This window comes from Amphiura filiformis, chromosome 12, assembly GCF_039555335.1.
Source record: "Amphiura filiformis chromosome 12, Afil_fr2py, whole genome shotgun sequence".
Lineage (NCBI taxonomy): Eukaryota > Metazoa > Echinodermata > Ophiuroidea > Amphilepidida > Amphiuridae > Amphiura > Amphiura filiformis.
This window is the reverse complement of record NC_092639.1, coordinates 53,753,631-53,780,083: the sequence shown is the minus strand read 5'-3', so window position 1 is coordinate 53,780,083 and position 26,453 is coordinate 53,753,631. Positions and strand designations below refer to the sequence as shown.

The window sequence follows — 26,453 nt, the reverse complement described above, 5'->3', positions numbered from 1 at the left end:
CTTAAGAATATAGGACTGATGACTGATTCTACCATACCCTGTCCCAATTTGATTCCTCATCTTAATCTTTATCAATACCAATATCCCCTGCATCTTATAATCTTTTTACTAATTATTCTAATCCATATCCTAAGACAAACCATAATCATATCACACGGAAAAACAGTGGCATGATCGACATAATCATATCCTTGTCCTAACACCATGAGGTGGTTACAGAATTAGAATTTGGGAAAAATCCGGAGAGACATTCCTGCAACAATTTGGCATAATTGCAGGAATGCTAATTAAAAGGAAGAAAAATCGCTGTGATTTATACTGCACTATATGCAGAGGCATAAACCCACAAGCCTCAGCACACTTTACAGGTATCCGCTTACCACTCTGGCCCAAGACACACAACACCATAAACCATTAAACAAGGGATTTGCAAAGAAGCACACACCATATATACATACCACAATAAAGCATTGCAGTCTGGAGCTCCCCAGGTTCCCTTAAGGGGGTACTACACCCTTCAATAAATTTGTGACTATTTTTGCACTTTTCTCAAAAACTAATAACACACTGGTAACAAAATTTATATATATTATAGGGGCAAGGAATCCAATTATTACACTGGAATTTCAGTGACCTAAGACAAGCGGTTTGTTATTTATGATAAGAAATGAGGTACCGCTAGGATGTACCTCATTTCCTATCATATATACTGAACCGCTTGTCTTGAGTCACTGAAATTTCAGTGTAGTAATTAGATTCCTTGCCCCAATAATATACGTACAATGTAACTTTTGTTGCCAGTGTGTTTTTAGTTTTTGAGAAAAATACAAAAATAGTCACAAATTTACCACAGTGGTGGAAGAACCCCCTTAAGCTCAACTTGGGCATGGTTAGAAGACAAGATGAGATAATGTTGTTTGTTTTATTTCTGTTTATACTAGTGTGGTGGTATTTACTTGTATTCAAACATGAGAGGATGTGATGGGGAGAGAGTGTACTATGGTGTACATTCACTTATAGCTGTCAATGGAGATGTAGTGGTTGCCAGTGAGCAGTTTAGCCTCACAGAAATAGTAAGTGTAGAAAAATATCAAATAGAGAGATGCTATGCCTTGGCTGTGCATGTGCTGTATGGTATATGGAAAGACTTTGATATGTGACCTGCCACAAGGAAATGAGTATAAAGTCACAAGTTGGTAGTTTTGAGACAGCCAGGTTAACTGAGTTGATAGCTTTGTTTCACGCGCACCTGTTCAAGCAAGAAGTATGTCTGTATGTCCTTTGTGAATGGGGGTACAATGGGCCAGTCACAAAGGAAACATCATCATCATCATCATCAGTCGGCTGCGGAGCAGGCGGCTACAAGCGTTCTCCAACTAATGCGATCTTGGGCAAGCGAAACAATTTTGTTTGGCTGCAGCATCCCTTCAGTATCTCCCAGGAGGTGCTGGACATGCTGTAAGTACAGTGTGCTTGTCCGTCCCGGTTTCCTCTTCCCATGTGGTGGAATATAAAGCGCATATTCTTTCACAGGCTCGCCATCCAAGACGCAGTATATGGCCGAGAAAAAACAAAGACCACCAACCTAATAGCCAGGGCATTTCGAAACTACCAACTTGTGACTTTCTGTGTATTTTGTGGTGGCAGGTCACATATGTGACACTATCTGATCCAATTAGACCAAAGTCAGAAATTTTGAAAATTTAGTTATTACCATATATTAACTTGCTTCACACATATGAAGTACCTCTGGCCTGGCTGTTTGGGTATTTGTTTTCTATAATTTATTCATTCAATATTCCTTGATTATTCCAAAATTCAGTTTCAAATAACATCAAAGCATTTAATCAAACAAATCATAGATTGTGTCCAAATATAGAGCTATCATATTGTTAGATTTTACATTCCATATAATGATTCTGTTATTTAGAATGCATTAGGCCAGGGTCCGCAAATAGCGGGCGCTGCATGCGGCACTTGTGGCGCTGCCGTGAGCTTCCTGAGTGGTGGCGCCGCTTAGATTTTAAAAAATACATCAAATCAAACCCTTTGATCAAACTTCATCCATCAGGAATATCTCCAATATAATTTATTCTACAATTCAACATTAAACAATGCGATTCCAATGTTATCTTTGTAAAGACAGGCTAAAATAGTACAAAATATTGCACCAAATGGCGTCATTTGCACCTCAAATTAAAAAAAAATTGATAGCTTCAAAGGGGGACACCCCTATGTCTCCCTGGGCGCAAAAGCATGAGTGGCGCTTTGCAGTTTTCTTTTATTTCATGTGGCGCTTCAACAAATCTATTTGAGGAAGCCATTAGGCCCCCAAAAAAGGTTTGTCTCAAAGCTCAGGCTACGCTTTGTAAAATCGTCAGATTTCAAAAAAAAAGAAATGCAGAATTTTTTTTATTACAAAATTTTTTTTTTTTTTTTTTAGTTTTTCCAGAAAAATTCAGATATTTTTCTCCAAATACCATGAAAAGTCGGGAAAAAAAAAAAAAAAAAATCGCATTTCGCATTTGTTTTCAAACCACTCGTGAGCTTTGAGACAAACCTTTTTTTTTTACCAAATTATACATCTCATGTTTAAGTCTTTGTATTTTCATTTGTAGGAGGTTCTCACAGCAACTTTGGACCTTGAAGATGTTAGATCGTACAGAGCACAGACAAGCAGTACCTCACTACAGGTAAGATGCTGCTGAATAACTATTGCAAGTAGATCAATTTGGAAAATTAAATGAAATTAAACATTTGATTAGGTCCACTGTATGATGATGCCCTGAAGTATGTTTGAAATATGCCTGTGCAGTAATTAATTTGGATGATGGCTAGATATTACCATGCTCTTCTAGCTAGCTTCACATGATAGTTTCTTGGGAAAAGGGAGAGAAAAGTGTTCTAATATATGTGGTACAAAAAAGAGTCAGATGTGGAAGAAAACATGGGTGTTTTCACTTTGCTACATGTTAAATTCACGTTAAATTACACATCATAGTCTAAATTGAATGTTTTTTTGTAAGTAAGTTGTTTTGCCTACTTGTATATGTATTTTGCTTGCTGTGTTAATAAAGATTGATTGAACAACCTTTTACAATATTACTAAAAACAATAGAAAACACCCAATGCATACTTGTTGTGGCTGATTTTCAAAATCAGAATTCTTGATACCAAACTGAATATCTTTTACTTTGAAGATAAATTTGATCTGTACCTCCAAGTCTGGAAATAGTCAGTTCATACATACTTTTTATAAACATAATGGCTGGCATCAGATATTGGTCAAGAGCTTGTCCCAAACATCACTAATGATATGACAAACTTGGCTTGGAAAAAAAGTAGATAAATCAGGATTTCACATGTATGTCTGTGTGTGGTAAATAGCTCTTTGAAAAGAAAAAAAAAATAATCGCTTTGTCATTAACATAAAATGATTAATGTCCATAATTAGCTGTTTATCCATAGAGTACATTCAATAAATGCACAACTTCATAATGTTATACCACAGGCTTCAAGATCAACACCATTCCCCAGAGTGCGCGTGAACTTTGCCCTGTCAGATCCAGGAGACACATCCATACCAACAGTGGAACCATTTGCGGTCAAGCTACACACACCAGAGGAAGAGATAGCAATGGGACCAGCCTGCTGGCTGTGGGACTACTTACGTAGGAGTGGACAGGTACTGATATTCTATTTGATGATTTATTTACTATAGAAATTACCAAGGTGCACAGAATCACTATAATAAACATCTACCAAAAAGTAATTACTCCCCTTAAGGTTGGTCTGAACCCTGGAATTATGAAAACTTTCGGGCCTCATAACTTCTAAATTATTAGTCTAAAGAATATAAAAGTATACATTTTTATACTGGAAATGACTTGATGAATTCATCTGTGAGGTCCAATTTGGGCCAAAATGCTCATTTTGAGAAAATCCCAAAAAACGGGTTTTTGGCCCAAATTTTTTGCAGTAACGTAACAAAAAATTTGTTTGGCCAAAAAATTTTTTAAATTAATTTTTAAAAACTAGATAAAAATATCTAGGGACCTTTTTTTCATTTTTTTGAATTTTGACCAACTTCACCAAAAATATTTGAAATTTGGGCGAAAATCAGGCTTTTTTATGATTTTTTTGAAAATTTTGCATTTTTTGACCATTTTTGGTGCAAATTTCTCAACGTTGGTCAAAATTCAAAAGAATAAAAAACGGTCCCTAGATATTTTTATCTAGTTTTTAAAATTAATAAAAAAATTTTTTGGCCAAACAATTTTTTTTGTTACGCTGTAACTAAAAATTTGGGCCAAAAACCTGTTTTTGGGATTTTCTCCAAAATGAGCATTTTGGCCCAAATTGACCTCACAGATGAATTCAGCAAGTCATTTCCAATCTAAAAATGTATACTTTTATATTCTTTAGACTAATAATAGGGATGCCCACTCTCAATACAGTTTCCACTAGAACGATTTTTCATTTACTGTGTGCGTGCACTCACACACGTATTGTCTATGGAGAAACTGATCGATACAAGAAATCCCAGGCCTGTTAAATGGCGTACATACTTGTTTTGATCCAAATGTAGGCCTATATCAAGGTGTTTCAAGAAATTCCCGATTCCACCAGAAAACATTAACCAAACTTTTTCCTGTTTGGTCAGTAAATAGAGAGGACCTTCCTGCATGAAGAGATCAACTTTTTTAATGAAAAATTTAATGAGATGAGAACTACAACAGGTTGAAGTGACACCATTCCGTGCATCATGTGTTCAAACGCAATTATCTCCGAATTTGGAGTGAATCAGACAAGCAAACTTACATACTCATAAAATTTAACTATTTATGAAGACAAAATGTGTAGGATGTTAAGAAATTTAAGAATGTTTAAGCCTCACTGCTGCCCATCTCAAATCATGCACTTCCCGTGCACTTCTCACTACCATGTCCATTTCATAGGGAGTATAAAACCGGGGACCATCATGGCTTCCATGCACACACAGTGTATTGCTCAATGTAGTAAAGATAACCTTTGAGTTGGAGCAAATTTCTCAAAATTGGTAGTGATTAATGTTACCAAACTTATGCCATGATGAAATATAATAATTTTTGAAGATAAAATGTGCTGACCTTTAAAGATTGAACAATGTTTAAGACTACCGCTTTCCATTTGAAATAATGCACTTATTGTTCATCTCCTTTATGGAGATATTTTCCATGGCGGCCATCTATGATCATGCTTGAGGTTTCACCAAACAAACCATGGGTTTTGAGGTCTTATATTTTTGTTGTATGTCAACAAAATCGATTAAATTTTCAGGATGATCTTATTTTCATGTTGTTATAAGCAAATATAATGTTCCAGATAAGATAGTTAATAAATACATTAAGAAAAAGTACCTTAAAGTTGCACTTTCTGTTAGTATTCCTTTTTGGACTTTAACTTTTTAACATGTTCTAGCAGCCCTATATAAAACCGTGACACTCGAAAAGGCCATATCTCTGGAATGAAACGTCCGATTAAGATTATTTAAACGCCAAAATGTTTCTTTCATCAATTCCCATCCAATAAGTTAGGTCTGAATCAATTTAAAAATACTTCAATTTTTAGTGGACATGCCTACTAATAATTTAGCAGTTATGAAGCCCGAAAGTTTCCATATTTCCAGGGTTAAGACCACCCTTAAATAATGGCCCTTATTCCTAAACGGTTGAGCAAATGGGATATGCAGTCAGAAGAGAATTTATTTCTGCGCATTATGACACCTCAATTGTTGCAATGGTTCCAATATTGATGTCGCAGCGTACACTTAAGGGGGTACTACACCCCTGCCAAATTTTGTGCCTATTTTTGCATTTTTTCTCAAAAATTATAGCGCATTGGGGACAAGTAAGATATGTATATTATAGGGGCAAGGACTACAACCACTGCACTGGAAATTTGATTTCAGCACAGGCAATAGTTGTGGAGTTACAGTCAAAAATGAGGGAAAACCAATATTTGATCAATAAATCAATAACTACTTGCTTTGAGTTGCTGAATTATCAGTACAGTAGTTGTAGTCCTTGCCCCTATAATATACACATCTTACTTGTCACCAATGTGCTATAATTTTTGAGAAAAATACAAAAATAGGCACAAAATTGGCCAGGGGTGTAGTACCCCCTTAAATGAAAGTAACCCAAGATTTGAAAGTTGCAACAAAATTCTATTGCCTTGTATTTAGTATCCATGGAAGAAAATGTTTTCGGTGCTCATTGGGTGAATTTGGAGGAGGTCAAAGCAAGTTCAATGTTTTCTGTGACCAAGAAGGTCACAAGAAATGGAAGACCAAGGGTTACATCTGTTGTTTTAACACCTCCCAATTCAGTAAATTTTTAATCTAACTTTACCACTGAAAGGGCAACTTTCAATTGTTTGTATTTGAATGAACTGAAACTGAACCAAATTCAAATGGGGCAGAGTTCCAGAGAAGTTCCAGAAAGATACAGTTTAGCCAAAATGAAAAAAGAAAACAAAACAAAATTCCTCCTTCAGTTGATGTGGAGGAACCACCCAACTCTAATTTTCTAAAAACAAGTAAGAATAAAATTGTGAAAAGTGTTGTATTTGCTGATATCTTGTATGTACTTGATGTAAACTATACTTAATTAGAGTTGTCTGCTTAAGCCACCCTTATTAGTATGTACCAAAATGCACAATGTAGGGGAGCTCTAGCTCACCCAATAGAACTGTCATTTTTGAAAATGTCTCATTTGTTATATTCATTTTTGTTCTATATATGTCATGTATACAAAAAACCGCTACCTTTCCTCAAGCCATTAGTGACAACAGCTCTCATAGCACTCAAACTTCAGTAAGTGAATATTTTCTACCAAGCCAGCACAGGAGATGGTGGGGTGCTTAGTAACAAATAACATGCCAATACACTTCTTCGCAAATGCACTGCTTTGTAACCAAGGTTGTGATCACACCGGTACCTCTGAATTTGGTTTATATTTCACAAAATTAGGCTATTGTCAAGATTTAATTAACGGATTCTAAGACGGCTTATTCTGTAAAGCCCATTTTAGATGGAGCGTTTACCGCACGCGGTACAGGTGGTTGACTACTGCAAGTAAAATAAGTTCCATGTAAATAGCACTACTGCTTGGGTTAGCAAGATTTTCCGCCTCTGTTTAGAGACATGCTCTAAATAGAAGCGGTATATAATTCCCCAAATGGGACCAGTGGCTGGGCCAATAAAATGCTAGAAAACAGGTCAATTCACCACTACATACCAAAGATAAAGGATCAGCTAACTTAACAAAATGAAAGTATTCAAAAGTAGAGTAGGCCTACATAAAAACAGTTTAAGAGAGGTAAAAAATGAACCAACAACAATGAATGCTAAATCTGCAATGCAGAAAACGCAGGCAAATATATAGGCCTATAAAAAACATTTTGGAACATTAAGAATTTCTGCATTAACATCTATGATATGACCAATATAATAAATGTGACATGAAAGCTCTGAATGTCCTCTTTAGAAACATGTGTAAAACACATTTTTGGCCAGGATCGACATGTGACTCATTCCCCTTGATCATGTCACAAATATGGAATAATATTTGTTTAAGGGCAACATAAAACTGCAAGGCCTATTTAACCTAGACCTTAAGGTAAATAATTTCAGGTAGGTCAACTTCATAATCAGTACACAGTATTTAATCATTTTCTACATTAACATAACAAAAGATAATTTGGATGGGTGTCCCTTGATCAACTTTAACGCTTGGGTTTTACTGCTCCGTGTAAAACAGACTTAACACAGCACTCATCTAGACCAGATGTGAAAATCAGTACGTATTTTAACTCTCCATGTAAAGGTACCTTAATGTATAATCCCTGGTTTGATACTAGGCCCTGAAGGCTTTGGTTGAAGGTAATACCCTGAATTGGCCCAGTTTTGTTGTAGTGTGTTTTCATATGACGTCGACCTTTATACAACCTGACATTTAATTGTTATTATATGTTGACCAAAACCAAAATGTGTTTGTAACATGATTATAATGTTTTAAGAACATTTTTGTGTTTGCTGGGTAACTTGTGGTGATTAATATGGTTATGTTTAAAGCAATCAATGTTTTCAATGCCTTATTGATTCACAGCAAATAACGTATATTAGAATTACACATATATATATATAAATAGGGTGTGAGTGAGTCCCGGGAATTCGAGTCCCGCCCGATAATCCTATTACCCGGGCAGGAAATTCCCTGCCCGGTACCCGAAATTCAACAAAAAAAAAAAAAAAAAAAATGAATTTTGCACATTGTTTTGTAATTTTAATATGAAAATTGATACATAGTTTTCATGTCATACTCTATTAATGATATCAAAATGCATTCAAATTCAATTTTCATATTAAAATTACAAAACAATGTGCAAAATTCATTTTTTTAATTTTTTTTAGGTCAACCATGATCCTAGCATTTAGGTCTAGGTCCAGAGACACTACAAAACCGAAAAAAAAAACTTTGAAAAAAAAAATTAAAAAAAAAAAAAAATGAATTACCCGAAAATCACACCCCTACTAATAACATAAATAGTAATAGAATAGAATAGATATTACAAAATGTACATCCAAGAATTCAACAGCAAGTTAGAAACATTTTCTTTCTACAATAAAAGATACCCTTATTAAGATGGCAACTACGTACACATCCTTTTGTTAGGGAAACCATACCTATTTTTACCCCATCACTAAGATGGAAGGTGGTAGGAATTAATAGAAATACAGTGGGTGCTTGGACCAAAATCTGTGAAACCATTGCGATCCAGTTATATGCTATAAGATGGGCCACATTTTGTTACCAAAGACATCAAGGGGACTTCAACAGCATTTCCTTGTGTTGACATCTTAACCCCCTGAGCACTACCTGCTGATCTAACATTGCCTCTGATTGGTCAATTACATGATATCTGCATTTTAATTACCAATCAGAATGGAGCTTTGCATATAATCCACCCCAATTTTATTTGAATGGTGAAATTATTCTAACAATGTTGCTGATTGGTCCAATTAATAATGAAACTTCGGCAGGTAGTTCTCATGGGGTTAAAAAGTGTCACAAAATGTGGACCAGTGTAACATTCATACTTTTGAAAACATTATTAACATGTGGTGTGTCAATTTCAGAATTGAGTTGGACGAGGGCCCATAGAGTTTCAAATGACCCTAATGTTTGGCTTGTGTAGTTAGTTACAATGGTATTTACTCAATTTAAATCATAGGAGGGTCTAATTTATTTATCTTTATTTTTCTGCTTCAGTCTGGCTACTTTATTGCTCTGAGTGGAGGCATAGACAGTTCAGCTACAGCCTGTATAGTGGCTTCCATGTGTCATTTGGTGTGTGATTCAGTAAAAAAAGGAGGTAAGTGTATGACAGGCTTATGAGTGTGAGTGTTTGTTAGACCCACCAAATAATGAGTTTATGACAGGCTTATATGAGTGTGAGTGTCTGTTGGACCCACCCATACTATGGAATGTGGGCATGTTGCCTATGGGGATCAACGCACGCTAAGTTAGGTCCTGCGTGAGCAAACTCAAAAATAGCGCAAATAACATGAGTGTACACAAAAGAAACTTTGCATGTAAGATGAGCGATGTCGCCAAGTCTGAACGCTGTAACGGCTTCAGCTGATTTCAAGTACACTTAGAGAGCACAGGCATAGAATATTCCAATCTGTATGTATCTATAGACCCACCAAATAATGAAGACCTAAATGTATCAGCAATGGGGGACCGTCCTTGTTACTGACTACCTGCAATGGAACTTTCAGGAGGACTATACTAAAAACATTGATCATGCACAAACCATTTGAAACATATTCAAACAATCATGTTTTGAATGTATTTTCGACCACACAGTGGAAACTGCATTTAATATGCCGCGTCAAGTCGGAGCAGCGTGGTATGTGATTGGTGTGAACAATCAGACCAGGCCACACTCGCATCAAACACGCTAGTTACCAGTGTGTGATTGGTTATGGCGTAAAGTATACATTGGTCTTTAATATATACTCTTTATTTCCTTCTTTGTATTAGATGACCAAGTGATACAAGATGTTCGTCGGATCACTGGGGACTCGAACTACACACCGACTGACCCTAGGGAACTAGCCAGTCATCTGTTGGTCACCTGCTACATGGGAACGGTCAATTCATCTGTTGAGACTTACACTAGAGCCCAGAACCTTGCAGAACAGATTGGAAGGTTGGTAATGGGCTATTCCAGTTGAATAACACACTACCCCTGTGGAAGATTGTGGAAATATCTTCCACAAGGGGAGAATGTTTTTCAAATGTAATAGGTCAGGGTTAATCATTTTGAAACCTCCCACTCCCCCTTAATCATAGTTAAAGACTCAGAAGATTACTGGACTGGTGATCTGCCAATGAATTATTCCTCGCTGAGTGCAGGGAGTTAAAAAAAAGTGCCTCTGAATTGCAAAAATGGCTGTTCCATTTAAAATCAAACCCCCTTTGATGGAGATTTTGGAGTTCCAACCAAAATCCAAGTTTGAATTATCATCTACAGTGGAAAAGGTGTAGAAGATTTTTAAATTCCAAACAAAATTGTATAATTTTGGGCAAGATTCAAGTGGATTTTAGCAAACAAAAATAATTTTTATGCTGTAGGTTTTGTTGCATTGTGATAATGTATTTAGAAATAACGATAAATAATCTAACAAAATGTTACCTTGTAATTTGTATGTTGACAGTTACCATGAGGCTATTACTATAGATTCTGTTGTCAATGCTGCTGTGGGTGTGTTTGCTAAAGCCACTGGCAAAGCACCAAGGTTTCGTGTTGAAGGTGGGAGCTCCAGAGAAAATCTAGCTCTACAAAATATACAGGTTAGTGGGGCAAATTATGTTGAAGCACAATCTTGGAGAAATTCTGAAGACTCAAGCAGAAAACAGTCAAAGATGATTATTGTGAAAAAGGTGGGGTATGGCAATATTCAGTAAAAAGGTTGCATAGAAAAAAGGGTGGAGCAAAAATAAAAAGGTGGTGGTCTGACCTCCGTACTACACATGACAGTGACTACATGATGGTAAGGAGTGACTTCAGGGTTCAGTGTGTGGATCTTATGTTGTACTAAATATAAATATATTTCAATGGAAATATTACAGATTTTGGTCAATGTCTGTATTATTTTGTCTGTATAATACACAGCTTTCAATTTAACCACTAGCAGGCTATATTAGAACATCTTTGATATTAACAGATCTGGTGCAAATATCTGCATTTTTATGATTTTTATGATCTTCTAAATGAGCAAATTGCTGAATGGGCAAATCTCCAAATGCCTGGAATAGTTTTAATATCCTATATTGTGGTAATAATAATCTTTCCTTTGTGTTTCAGGCTCGTTCACGTATGGTACTTGGTTACATGTTTGCACAGCTTAGCCTATGGTCAGTTGGTAAACCAGGTGGTCTTCTTGTGCTAGGGTCAGCCAATGTAGATGAAAGGTAACCAATCATAGAAGATGTCTTACGGTCTTATCCTTCCCAGAATACTTTGCAACATGATGCATCACCTCATTATAAAGGACATTCTTATTAGTTTGTACAGGTCCCCTTTGTTTTCCTGTTGAGAATGGGTTAAACAGAGTCGAAAGTCATGAAATAAACATGTTTTGCAAAATCTGGTTTTGCTCTCTTCATTGAGATACTTGTTTTCACTATCGACCCATGTTGCAAATCAGTGCAGTAAATTGAAATGGAAGAAATGCATTGTGGGAAGTGTAAGATATCTCCTCTGGTAAACAATATACTTGGGATTGCACATTACAATCTTGGGAAAGATTGCATGAACAAAAAGTTAAAGATAATTTGTTGACATGACTTTTAATTTCAGTATGACTTTGGTAATTTTATGGCAAGTTGTTTTGAACCATTTGACCTTTCATGGTCCTTCTGAAACACATCATTGTTTGAAGCTTAACTTTGCAGATATATTTTGAGAAAAGTAACAAGGTTTATAGTTGCAAGAGTGCAGAGTGGTTGCCCTGCACAGCACACAAGTCCTGTATTCAGCTCATGTGCAAATAAGGGCTAGAATCCACAACCAAGCTCTGCGAATGCCAACTACTCTGCACTCCACATCCCACCTCTTAACTAAACCATGTTTGTTTAATTATCAGCTTGTGTAGATCTTGCTGCTTAAAATGTTAATTAAAACTGGGCACATATTGAGATGCAAAGCCTATCAAAATAGTTGCAATAATAATGGCGTATACATTGTGCCTGATTTATTCATTGCCTATAATAACAGTTCCATCATTTTTATACTCCCCCATCCAGCCTTCGTGGATACCTTACCAAGTACGACTGTTCAGCAGCAGACATCAATCCTATCGGTGGTATCAGTAAAACAGATCTGAGAAGTTTCATAGGCTATGCCATGGAGACATTCAACCTGCCTGCACTACAGGGCATTATGGATGCACCGCCTACGGCAGAGCTAGAGCCACTTGCTGATGGCAAGATTGCACAGACTGATGAGGTTTGTAGATAAATGTTACCCTTGTAGTTCAAGGGAGACAAGGATTCAGGATTCCCACCGATTCTAGAAAAGTAAAAATCATGGAATTGCCAAAAAATCTACAAAAATGATAGATAAAAGTCACGCAGCAATTGCAGAGAAGGCTCAAAAGTCTTGGAAAAGTCATGCATTTTGATTGTTATCATGGACATTATCAGAAGTAAAGTCAAATGTTATGGGGAAGTCATGGAATTCTTTATGAAAAAGAAAAGGAGAAAATAATAAACATTTTGGCAAAAATTAGTGTAAAAGGGAGAGTCAGGAAAACAGGTTTATCTGTATAATTATGGAAGCATGGTTGGCTTGATGAGAGGTAGTTGGGGCCACTTTTGAGCCAAAGCTCACTACCATTAGCAAGATGCTGTGAACTACCAAATTGCAACAGTTTAAAAAAGTTGCTAACCTTAACCGATTAACTGTACTTTATTTACAGGTTGATATGGGGATGACTTACAAAGAGCTGTCAACATTTGGGAGACTCAGAAAGATCGCAATGTGTGGACCATATAGTATGTTTTGTAAATTAGTACATCAATGGAAAGATAATTGTACACCATCACAGGTAAGGTCATAGGTCATAACTGTGATGGACAAGCAAAGAGCATTCAGCTTAAAAAAATAAATGTACATTGCTGCATATAAAACACTGATATAAATATCTGTTTTTGCTGTTTCCCTCATTCAGCTTTATTTACTCATGTTGGGTCACAAAAAACAAGAGAATTTTGAAATGCAACAATCTATCAAGTGGTGGATCAGAATTTTAGTTATTCTACCTTTGAACAACTTAGCTCAATAAGTTGGTACTTGCCTCTTGCTAATAAAACTTTCATACTCTGCTTGCTAGCAGTTTTGAGATATTTCTAAAATATCAAGAGCTATTTTAAGAACCACTGAACCAATACTAGGCTTGTTTGTACTCATTTTAACACATTTTCATGCTGATTCCAAATATGTGACTCCTCGCCACAACTGAGCCCGGATGTCGCCAGTGCCACTATTGAGATATGCTCCATCGAACTTAACAATAAACAATAGGAAAGAAAGGATTTATTGACTGTTTTATTGATTTTCACTACTTAAATGTCAAGTACTATAGACATGATATACATCATTTTAAAGCTAATTTCAAGCAGAATATTTTGGTTGAATATCTCAAAAATGATGATTGGCGACATCCGGGCTCAGTTGTGGCGAGGAGTCAAATATGGTCATGACAATGCACAAAAAAACATGACATTGTCGTCTGCAGTCGACACCCACATGGAGAGAGTTAAATATTTGACTTCTATTTTGACATAGGTTGCAGAGAAAGTGAAGCATTTCTTCCGTATGTACTCCATTAATCGTCATAAGATGACCACACTAACACCATCATACCATGCTGAAGCCTACAGCCCTGATGATAACAGGTTTGATCTCAGGCAGTTTCTCTACAATCCTAGATGGACTTGGCAATTCAGGACTATAGATGACCAGGTATGTATCTATCTATCAATGCTATCAGTCAGTCACTCAGTCGCTTACTTACTCAATCACATATGTGACACGATCTGGTCCATGGGGGCCAAAGGCGGCAAATTTGAAATTGAGATATTGGCAAAATCATGGAGTAAAAAAACAATAAAATACAAAAGAAAATACACGTCATAAAACATCATAACTTTAGAACCAAGTATGTTAGACCTTTGGTGTTTTCAGTATATGATAGCCTATTATTACTAGAAAGAAATAATTATAGTAACTCAATTTTCAAAAATGGCTCCTTTGGCCCCCATGGAGCAGATCGTGTCACATATTCACTCACTCGGTTGGGCACCCATTCAGTAAGTATTGTTAAGATATATAAAAAATGTGAGTAGTTTCTTGAATATGTTAATGATTTTAGCACTTTTTGATCTTAGCTGGTAAAGAATTTGAGTGATGCCATTGTCAAATTTTTGGCTATACATGCAAATCTCATCTCAAATGAAAGTTTAGTCATCCTGCATTCATATTCAGCAATTAATTTGATCTAATTATGTTTGCAAAATCCCTCTCTGAGATTGTAAATTTTCCTATGCACCTTGTATACCAACTTGATTGTCACCTTGTTGGATTCCTTGGAACATAAGCTTTCAGAAAATGTATAACTTTGTTGATGTGAGATGTACAGTTTCAGAAATTCATTAATTTGAAGAAGAAAAGGACAAATCATCAAAATTGTTGCTTGTGACACAAATGTGCCCCACCATACGATGCATGACTAAGTCAATAAATTGGATAATCATCAACCAACAATGACAATGCTTTGATTTCTCATCAATGCTCTTTTGTTAACCAAAGAAAAAGGAAGGGCAGATGCTTCACAGACAAATTTAAGAGAAATTATTTTGTTAATTCTCTTGTATAATTATTTTCCACAAATCATTCATTTTTGTAAAACAGGTGAAGAAATTAGAGGATCAACCAACTACCCCAGTAACTACGCAATCACTTCTAGAAAAAGACTCTGCTGTATTCAACCATTCCAAATCTTCCAACAAATCAAAGCAAGCGCCATCAACCGTAAGCAAACCACCTGATGAAGAAGTGCCTAGTCCCAGAAGCCCACAGAGGGCGTCTCGCAAACGTAGCGCAGGGGATTCTGCACTTGATGGGAATTCAAAGAGAAGAAGAGATAGTTCCGATGGACTGAACACTAATAGTAATAACGGAAATGGACATTCTCATGCCGCCGGGGAGTCACCATTAAAACGGTTTGGTCAGTGGATCAAGGATAAAGTCTCAAGTCCTTGAAAAAGTTGTGGTGTACAAAGCAGTGCATGTGCATTGTTAAAAATGCAACTGTAGTACACTCCATGGTTGAGAATGAGGTGTGTCAAATGGGAGACACCCATAGTATAGTGCAATAGACTAAAAAAGATGTTTTGGTCATTAGGATCAGAATCACATAGTTTCACGCCTGGTCCAATGTTTTCATAATATTATGGTCTTTTATACCTTAACATTGATGTCTAGCTATCACTTAAACAAATATGATTCCACGTTTTGAGTTAAATTGCTCCAGTGGTTTAAATATTAGAAGTGAAAAGACATAATACAATAGACTGGTTTGCGGTCCTTTGTGATTAACAATTCACCCCAGCTATGCCCTTTGATAAAACACAACACATCCCCAGTCACCTCTCTACCCAGAGAAATGTAGACTACTTACTTTGGATTATGACTTCATCCAATCTGAGATAAATGTTAATAAAGTAAATGTCTGTGGGTGATAAATCTTAACCAATAACAGATAGGTAAGCATGAATATTTATCTTGTTTGTGATTTCTTATGAATAATTAATGCATTAACCAATGCACATGCAGCCATGGGGCGTACCTTGCAGGTGGACTGGGTGGATGGAGTCCAGGGGCCCAAGGGTTCAGGGGTCAGAGCAAAGACAAATAGGGATAGGGCTGATAAAGGAGATGTTAAGGGTCCCATACTGCTCCTTATCCATTTGGGCCCCTGCATGCAGCCCATATCGAGGGTTGACAAACAGAAGGCTTTAACTCATGAAGGATTCCTTGTGAGTTAAGGCCTTCTGTTTGTCAACCCTCGATATGATCCAGCTGGGAGTTGGGCAACACTTGAGTCTGCATTCCTTGGGTACAGTCAAATAAGTTTCACAACATATGCATGTATAGTAGATGCATTATTAATGAGGCATCATCATAGCCAGTGCATTGTATCTGGACGTCAGTAGACCCTTTTTTCTTGAGGCAAAACAGAATATGTATGTTAAAATAACAGTGTTTATAGATTATGAATGGTGAATTGTAATGTTTTGAAAGTTACCTTGAAGTGGTGTTAACAACATTCCTTGTACCGTAAGTGTAAACGTAAACTTTTTGATACATTGATTATCATTTGTTTTGAAAGTTGCCCTTCATATTGGAATCATATGTATATTTTTGTACAAGGAACATATCACATGTTGTGTTATGGCAATGTGAGATTGGTATTTTATATCACACCTGTTTGATCTCATCAAATAATGCGACATAATTTTGATGCAAAAGTGTGAAGTGATCAAGTGACACCTCTGATGTAAAGTGAATTGTTTTATTTCCAAATATGTATACATGTTCTTTGTAATCCAACATATACCCATAACTTACTTACAATTAATCTGTTACTGTAACACCAAGATAGCTAACCATCGCAAGTAATGTTATTAGTGAAGTGCAAGTCAGAAATCAAGTCATTTTTATATTGTGTATCTTTTGTGATTTTGTGCCAAATTAAAAGAAGCAAATATATTTTGAAATTGCAATGATAATTATCATCACCAAAGGTTTCAAAAATATAAAAATTAATTGCTAATATTTTCTTTTATAATGGTTCCATGTTACCTTGTGCCTTTATTTGTTACCAAATATTTTTACATAACATGTGTGACATTAATATCTAGTGTGTACCTTGTGAAATTATATAATCAAGGTGTTAAATGTAAGGTTAGATTAGGTTATAAATCTTTGCAACTGGACTTACTGTTTTTGTTGACTACAGTATCACGTCATATCTCTGACGCTTCATCAGGCTTAGTGATGTGAATTGGCTCTGTGTTATTGACCTGTGACGTCAGGGTGGTAGGTGTGACGTCACACTGGAGTCGCCGAGGAATTTTCCTGATGGTTGGTTCGTAGCTGTGAGACAAGTTGTGGCGTAGTCCCCCTCCGCGATTCAAAGTTGGTTCCTCCCTGCGAACATATATTGCTTCCTTTACCCCTCTTTCGAACCACCTCTGTTCTTTGTCGAGCACAATAAGGTCTTTATCCTCAAAAGTATGCTTGGCTGCTTTGAGGTGCGTATAAACGGACGAATCGTTTAACCCTGTTGAGCTGGGGCGACGGTGTTGGTACATCCGTTTATGGAGCGGTTGTTTAGTCTCTCCTGTGTAATAGTCATCACAGTCTGTATCCTGGCAATTGATGGCATAAACGATGTTACTTTGTTTGCGCTGAGGAATCTTGTCCTTAAGGTGGAATAACTTCTGTCTCAGTGTGTTACACAGTTTTAGTGAGACAGGGATCTGGTGTTGTCCAAAAATCCTCTTTAATTTCTCAGAGACATCTGAGACGTACGGTATGGGGATGCCAAAATTACGAGTGCTCGTAGAGGTCAATAACACAAAGCCAATTCACATCACTAGGCCTGATGAAGCGTCAAGTCCAGTTGCAAAGATTTATAACCTAATCTAACTTTATTCAACTACCTGGATGAATCAGAATATTCATAGATATGTTAAATGTAAGCTTATCATTTACATAATTGTGGTATCTATCATATCAACTTTTTAGAGCACAGGCTAACTACATTAGCTGCTTGGATACACAAATGATAACCACCTTTGTTTGACCTTTTGTGCACAAGGCAGCCAATACAGTTAGCATTTGTGTGCTCTAAGCAATCAATATATATATTTTTAATTATTTTTACATGGATATAGTCTTACCAACAATATTTTGAATATAAACCCAGAAAACAAAGGATAGCGGGTCTTACTATTTCCCAACCTTTTGCTATTTGTTTCCCAAGATGGCTGCCAAATCAAAAGTATCCACCTGACTGATTTTGAAACACTCTTAAACATTGAACAAATTTTAATCTTTCCCCAGAGTAGGCCAGTGCACAGTGCGGCCGGATTCGATCCGGCGACCTTCATATTACTAGCATGACGCTCTAACCAACTGAGCTATAGAGGCACATTGGAGAAGAGCGGAAGATATAAATCTATAGGTATTAGGTTCGAATGATGTTCGTCGCATTCCTAGCGGAAGGCATCAGAATTGCATATTTACTCTTACACATTACTCAAAGTTTCAAACTGCACTACATTAGCGTTCATCACCACAACTTGCATGCAAAATTCAAACAAGCACCACTTGATGTTCGTGTGACGCAATGGCAAAATAAGTCGGGGTTGCTCTCCATGAGTGACACACAAATATGAAGTCTGGATGCTCTAGTCTAAACACTTTGTTTGTAACAGATGGATTAGTGACATTTTTTTCCATGTAGTTTACTTGTAAAGTTTCAGAAAAAGTTTTATTCACCATTTTGTGAACAAAGCTGTGATGTATAAGAATCTATGTCCAATTTACATTAACCACTTGGCAAACTATATGAGAGTCAGGGGTACATATGCTGTTTGTTGTTTCTCAGCTACACTGATGAATCTTCAAGGTGTAGATTTGGCAACTCCTTGAAGAATATGTTTCAAATTATCATAAATTTCGGAGCAACTTTATTTAATATCATTGCTATTATTCCCAAACATAATCCTAACACTAAACCTAACCTTTTAACCCCCTGGACACTGCTGGTCATCACACAGCATTTCTGATTGATTGATAAATTGAAATTCTCATTTCAGTTGCCAATTATGACAAAGCTTTTAACTATTTATGGTCAAACTTGCATTTGCAGATGATCTTATTAATACCCTCCTTGATTGGTTCAAAATTGGACACAATATTCATTTTAACCAATCTTTTTGGGTGACAACAGTTATAATTAACTTAAGCCATTCAGGTAACCCCATTTGAAATTTACACTCCCTATATGTGGAAGATTGAAGTCATACATGTACCTTCCATAGGGGGTGTATGTATTTCAAATGGATTAGCCCAAATCTTACCCTAACCCTAATCACTATCTATTACCCTAACTTTGACCCTAATCTTAATCCTAAGTGCTGCCGAAAGTGTTAAAAAAGTTAGAGATTGTAGCCTGTGATTATCTTGTGACATGTAATTAAGAATTGGTGTATTATAATAATATTGATGGGATTATATGCAAGCTGCCCGTATAACTTTTGTTATTGAAAGTGTGTGATATTGGCCCTTGTATTGGTCATGTTATCAGACACAAACATTATGTTGTGCAATTTTTTGTCTATTCCTACGATATCATATCGCTGGAATTAGAACATTATACCAGCAAAGACACTGCCTATAGTTTTCTTTGACAAAAATGGTTTTATGTATATTTTGTGATTTATCATAGTGTATTTTATTTCAAAAATAAATTTGAAATATTTTGTTGTTTGACATGAATATGTATGAAGGTTGCTGTATTCAATAAAGGATATGTGATAGGATCAAGGGAAATGAGTGATATTTGAACCTTAGCCCACAGGCCAGGGTCCTTAAACTGTGGATGGACGGCACACCCAGCCAGGTGCTGTTTTCCTAGTAGGGCTTAGTGTAGGTCTTCCGGTTACCCTAACAACCAAAAAAAATCTTGTTCTTTGTTTGTATCATCTTGTTTTATGATTCCATTTTGATACAGTCTTTGTCCATTTGATAGTGGGCATTTCTTTTTTATATATAAATTTCATTTCAAAGTAACTGACTATCTTTTTGCTACGGGCTGCTTTTTATCTTTTGATGGTGACATCAGGCCCCAAATTCTCATCAAACAAATATGTTGATTTTGAATTATTAGCATAAAAGGTGCTCACATTCTTCGTGTTTGTTTTCTGATAAATTGCATGTAAGTTGGCAACCAGTTTGCACCAAAAGGGCTGTTAAGGGGGTACTATACACCCCTGGCCAATTTTGAACCTATTTTTTCATTTTTTTCAAAAATTATAGCGCATTGGTGACAAGTAAGATATATATATTATAGGGCAAGGACTACAACTACTGTACTGAAAATTCAGCAACTCAAGGCAAGTAGTTACTGATTTATTGATCAAATATTGGTTTTCCCTCATTTTTGACTGTAACTCCACAACTGTTGTCTGTGTTGAAATAAAATTTCCAGTGCAGTGGTTGTAGTTCTTGCCCCTATAACATACATATCTTACTTGTTACCAATGCGCTATAATTTTTGAGAAAAATGCAAAAATAAGCTCAAAATTGGGCAGGGGTGTTGTACCCCCTTAACTGATGTAAAAAACTTAAAATTGAATATTTTCAACATTCGACTCATTTCTCTTGATTGTGTCATATATTTGAATAATATCGTTATGAATTCGGCAGACGGCCGAATCCAGATTCAGCTTTTGGTAAATTCATTTTTTACGATGCATTACTTTTGAATTTGAGAATAAGGGATCAATGCTGTACATAATAGAGGGCAGCATATCAATTTTTTAATGGAGATCAGATGATAACAGCATAGCAAGTATTCAAAAGAGGGCGGCATACAGGGTTAGCTAACGGTGACTCGCAGTACGGTCAAAGACGATAACCGTTAAAAAATCGATATGATGCCCTCTATAGGTAAAGCACTGATCCCTTGTTCTCTAATTCAAAAGTAATGCATGCCTAAAATGGATTTACCAAAAGCCGATCGGCCGTCTGCCGAATTCATAACGATATGTAATTGTAAGAGTTATGTATAACTAGATTTTAAAATATTATTCAAAATGTTATTCAAATATATATCACAATAACTGACCCATGACATTGTGTATTCAGAGTTTGATTTTCTAAGTGTGGGGTTTTTTTATTGACTGTTATGGGGGATCAACCATGTAATTTAAGAGTATCAAAGAATGATGTGTAATAATCTTGGTAAAATAAAAAGTACAAAATTTAATCAAATACTGGAACGTTTAGTCCGATACCGTCGGACATATCAAGCAACTGATTCAGGTTATTTGCTCATGTGAGATGGCGATCAAATCCTTTTAGTGGCTTGTCCCATGTGTGAGAGATTTGAAAGCGTACATAGTCCTCTCCTGTTCAGCGTGACCTATCAACCTGAATCAGTCACCTGATGATGTGTGATGGAGTTAAACAAAACATTGTGTTACAAAATGTAAGTTTGAGTATTTGATTTAATTTTGTACTTTTGATGTGTAATAATATCATTATGAATTCGGCAGACGGCCGAATCCGGATTCGGCTTTTGGTAAATTCATTTTACGCATGCATTACTTTTGAATTTGAGAATAAGGGATCAATGCTATACATAATAGAGGGCAGCATAGCAATTTTTAACGGAGATCAGATGATAACAGCATAGTAAGTATTCAAAAGAGGGCGGCATACAGGGTTAGCTAACGGTGACTCATAGTACGGTCAAAGACGATAACCGTTAAAAAATCGATATGCTGCCCTCTATAGGTAAAGCATTGATCCCTTGTTCTCGAATTCAAAAGTAATGCATGCCAAAATGAATTTACCAAAAGCCGAATCCGGATTCGGCCGTCTGCCGAATTCATAACGATAAGTAATTATAAGAGTTATGTATAACTAGATTTTTAAATATTATTCAAAATGTTATTCAAATATATATCACAATAACTGACCCATGACATTGTGTATTCAGAGTTTGATTTTCTAAGTGTGGGTTTTTTTTATTGACTGTTATGTGGGATCAACCATGTAATCTAAGAGTATCAAAGAATGATGTGTAATAATCTTGGTAAAATAAAAAGTACAAAATTTAATCAAATACTGGAACGTTTAGTCCGATACCGTCGGACATATCAAGCAACTGATTCAGGTTATTTGCTCATGTGAGATGGCGATCAAATCCTTTTAGTGGCTTGTCCCATGTGTGAGAGATTTGAAAGCGTACATAGTCCTCTCCTGTTCAGCGTGACCTATCAACCTGAATCAGTCACCTGATGATGTGTGATGGAGTCAAACAAAACATTGTGTTACAAAATGTAAGTTTGAGTATTTAATTTTGTACTTTTGATGTGTAATAATATGTAAGATAGGGAATTGATTTGATATTTAGTTTCTGGGTTAAGCATTTAAAATTGGACAAAGCTAGCATATGCTAATCAGCTATGTTATGCATATATACTAATCAATATATTATGCAAATTTATCATATGTGTCTCTTATTTCCTCTGATTGGTTGCCATTCAGACAAACATGCTCTGATTGGTTGCCATTCAGGCAACTAAGGCTCTGATTGGTTGTCATCCAGACAACTAGTGCTCTGATTGGTTGCCATTCAGACAACTAATGCTCTGATTGGTTGTCATCATGCGATTGGGGGGGCTTTGGGCGCCAGCCCCCGGGTCAAAGCAGGGGCGGCAAAATCGAAGGGCAGCGGGAAGAAGAAGAAGGCGGCAAAAAGAGGGGCGGAAGAAGAAGAAGGCGGCAAAACGAATTAGTAAAGAAAAAAGGGCTGAAAATGTGAAAAAATTGTTCTTTTCAATCAAATGTGTTGCTTTTTGGGGTGTAGCGCTATAAACCCCTTTTTTTTTGTTTTTGTTTTTTTTGTTTTTTTTTTTTTTGCTCTTCAATTTTTCAAACGACCGAAAAAAATTTGGGGCAACCTTTTCGGGCTGTTGAGGAAGGGGCGGCAAAATTGGATTTTCTTCAGCCCCGGGGAAGGGGCGGCCACGGTACGCCACTGGTCATGCAGATAACAAGTGCTCTGGTTGATTGCCATTCAGACAACTAATGCTCTGATTGGTTACCATCGAGACAACTAATGCTCTGATTGGTTGTCATGTAGACAACTAGTGCTCTGGTTGATTGCCATTCAGACAACTAATGCTCTGATTGGTTACCATCGAGACAACTAATGCTCTGATTGGTTGTCATCCAGACAACTAGTGCTCTGGTTGATTGCAATTCAGACAACTAATGCTCTGATTGGTTGTCATCCAGACAACAAGTGCTCTGGATGATTGCAATTCAGACAACTAATGCTCTGATTGGTTGCCATTCAGACAACTAATGCTCTGATTGGTTGTCATCCAGACAACAAGTGCTCTGGTTGATTGCAATTCAGACAACTAATGCTCTGATTGGTTACCATCAAGACAACTAATGCTCTGATTGGTTGTCATGCAGACAACTAGTGCTCTGGTTGATTGCCATTCAGACAACTAATGCTCTGATTGGTTATCATGCAGACAACTAGTGCTCTGGTTGATTGCCATTCAGACAACTAATGCTCTGATTGGTTACCATCGAGACAACTAATGCTCTGATTGGTTGTCATGCAGACAACTAGTGCTCTGGTTGATTGCCATTCAGACAACTAATGCTCTGATTGGTTGTCATCCAGAGGATGATTAAGTACATCCCTTAATCCATTGCAAAAGAGTTATCGGCAGGGTTTCAACTGTCACAGTAGCTTGCAAATTGTGTATGTATTTATAGAATTTTTCAACTTGAATTCTATGGGCTCCCCACTTTTTGAAAAATTTATTATGTTTTTTCTTTTTAGCATAATTGCAAATGTTAGTGCATATTTGTATTTTGGCCCCCCCATATTTTAATGGCCGCACCACATTTTTCAACCTTACTTCAGCCCTGGATCTGTACTGTCTACTCATAGATATAGAAGATACTTAAAACTACACTATTATGAAGAAATTCATTTTCTGAACTTGGCCGTTAGCTCAACATCTAGTTGGCTGCATAGTTTACCCAGTGGGCTTTTGGAAGTATCTGCTGATTGTCATCTCATATTTGAGGGCCCAAATGACTTCTGTAAGGGAGTAACTGTATGTCTCCTTGTGAATATCAACTCTCCTTGTTTGTGGTGATCATGAAGTATTCATAAGCAACTTGGGGTCTTTATTATTATTATTTTTTAATTCTCTTTATGAGTTGATTTGTCATTTGCTTTTATCCCTTTCATATTTTTGAAAATCCATATATTTTGGTTGGTTTGATTTCACTACTTTTACTATATACAATTTATTCCTTTAGTTTTATATCAAACTATTATGAATTTGGAGAACCTAAACAGTTATATTGATGTTTGGATGAGTTACACATGAGTTAGTGTATGGGTTTTCCCTATTAATAAGTAGGATTTCTTTTAAAGGCATTTCATAAGGACATGTGACTATGGACCATTTGCACGGTCATCTCAAAACAAGGCCATACCCGCAAAGTGAACATGTTGTGTGTGTGTACGCATTTCAAACAAATGTGTTAATTACAGAATGCTCTTTGCAAACGCCGCCTTATGCCACATTGCTAGAGAAATACAGAAAACAAAAATGCACTGTTTGCGCATGCATTTGCAGGGAGAACCTTGTTTTGATAGCATGATGTTGTGCAAAGTGTCAGTTATTCTCTTCTAGATAAACTTTGACTACTGTCTATATTAATGAAGCTGTAGATGTTTCTGCTATAATAAAATTTCTTAGTAATTTTAAACCATAACTTGTGTGTGCAGTAATTGGTTCGTTCATTCATATATTCTTGAATTATGCAGGGACTGCCTTTTGAGGAGAGTGAGAGCAATCACTCTCTATGCTCTCCTTAAATTTGATTTAAAGTGATTTTTAGCTCTCCTTAGTTGACCATTCTCTCCTTACATTCTATTGTAAATGCTATAAACAGCTCTCCTTGAAGGCTCTAGAAGAATGCACTCCTGCATATTCCAAAAGACAGTCGCTGATTATGCCTAACAGATATGGACATTGCAAATTAAACATATCACCATGATCACAGTCACAGGTTATTCACAGAAATTGCTTTCATAATTCACAAGTTGGCTGTATATTTCCCGACATATCTGACATATCACCTGTCCGATAACCCAGGGCAATAATCAATCTGTCTGGCAACCAGAATTTCAGATGACCCTACACCATCCGGCAGGCTTTTGAAATGAGGGTAAAACTTTTTAAAACTTCAAATGATATAGAGTATTATTTACTTCCCCGACCACTGTAAATTTAAAGGTTAGATTATTTCAGCCCATAATATTGAAGTCCCTATAAAAGTTGATATAAACTCCTCAACAATAGTTTGGAAATTATCATGAAAGTTCATCTGTGTTGGTAATCAAATAAATGAAGAATTGAACTTTTGTTCACAACACATAAAGTTGCTCACCTGAAATTTTCGGTTGCTAAGACTACCCCCGTCCTTTGAATAAGGACGGGGGCGCTACAACTTAGCAAGAGTCTACGATCCAGTTCTGACGTCACAAGTCAGGAGTCGTCAAATCGGCCAACGAACTGGATCAGTCTGCTGAAGAAGGTTGTAGTCTTAACAACCGAAAATTTCAGGTGAGCAACTTTATGTGTTGTGAACAAAAGTTCAATTCTTCATTTAATAGTTTGGAAAGTTATTCAAGCATCTGTTGCATATCAATAGATAGCTACAATACTCCTCTTTACAATGACACCCAATTTGAAACAATAACATTTTTCACAGCTGAGTACACGCCTTGTGAATGTAGTGGGGTCTCAAACAGAATTTGCCAAATTAACCATTATTCTGTGCTCAAAAAACGCTAGCCACTAACCTCAATAGCAGGTGGAAAAACCACAGGCAGCCACAATAGTCACCTCATGCTGCTCACCGACCTGGTTACACGTTACTGTGGGATGGCATTCCATTCTTCAAAAAGGATTCGTCGGAGGTCATTCAATGTGGTTGCATATGGGCTTCTCTGGCACGCACAGCACTATCAAGCTGGTCCCAAAAGTGTTCAATCGGGTTGAGGTCTGGCCCCCGGGTCTGGCCTGATGGCAGACCAGTTTGTCTCTACTCCCATATTCTGTAGGTAGTCGTTGACTACCGTGGCTATGAGTGGGGTCATCTTGGAAGATTGCATTAGGTCTCAGATTGTGAAGATATGGGATTGCAGCTTGCTGCACAGAATAATGGTCAATTTGGCAAATTCTTTTCGAGACCCCACTACATTCACAAGGCGTGTACTCAGCCGTGAAGAATGTACCAAAGATTAGTACTGTTCAGGTTTTACTGCATAGGGTCTTTTGCACAGAAATACTGGGCATCTTCATTTTATTGAATAATAAAAAATGGTAAATAACTATTGACACACAAACCACACATATATTATGAGAAAGAACTTTTGATTCATAAAGTTTGTTTTCCTTACAAATAAAAGCACACATGAAACATGTATC

At 36.6% G+C, this 26,453-nt stretch overlaps 1 protein-coding gene and 1 long non-coding RNA gene across 2 annotated transcripts in view; both read left to right on the top strand.

Annotated features, from left to right (window-relative positions):
• Positions 1-16,077, top strand: part of LOC140166414 (glutamine-dependent NAD(+) synthetase-like) — a 42,514-nt gene extending 26,437 nt beyond the window's left edge. The window contains exons 8-18 of the mRNA XM_072189870.1: positions 942-1,073; positions 2,619-2,693; positions 3,512-3,685; positions 9,315-9,417; positions 10,092-10,260; positions 10,769-10,904; positions 11,419-11,525; positions 12,360-12,561; positions 13,034-13,162; positions 13,903-14,079; positions 15,028-16,077. Of these exons, the coding sequence (XP_072045971.1) occupies positions 942-1,073; positions 2,619-2,693; positions 3,512-3,685; positions 9,315-9,417; positions 10,092-10,260; positions 10,769-10,904; positions 11,419-11,525; positions 12,360-12,561; positions 13,034-13,162; positions 13,903-14,079; positions 15,028-15,378 (1,755 nt within the window). The 3' untranslated portion in view covers positions 15,379-16,077. The remainder of the gene's footprint in view (positions 1-941; positions 1,074-2,618; positions 2,694-3,511; positions 3,686-9,314; positions 9,418-10,091; positions 10,261-10,768; positions 10,905-11,418; positions 11,526-12,359; positions 12,562-13,033; positions 13,163-13,902; positions 14,080-15,027) is intronic.
• A 115-nt stretch (positions 16,078-16,192) lies between these two features.
• Positions 16,193-18,632, top strand: LOC140166413 (uncharacterized). Its single transcript, XR_011860855.1, has 2 exons — positions 16,193-17,082; positions 17,884-18,632. It is a non-coding gene; the product is annotated as an uncharacterized lncRNA (long non-coding RNA).
• Positions 18,633-26,453: the final 7,821 nt, after the last annotated feature.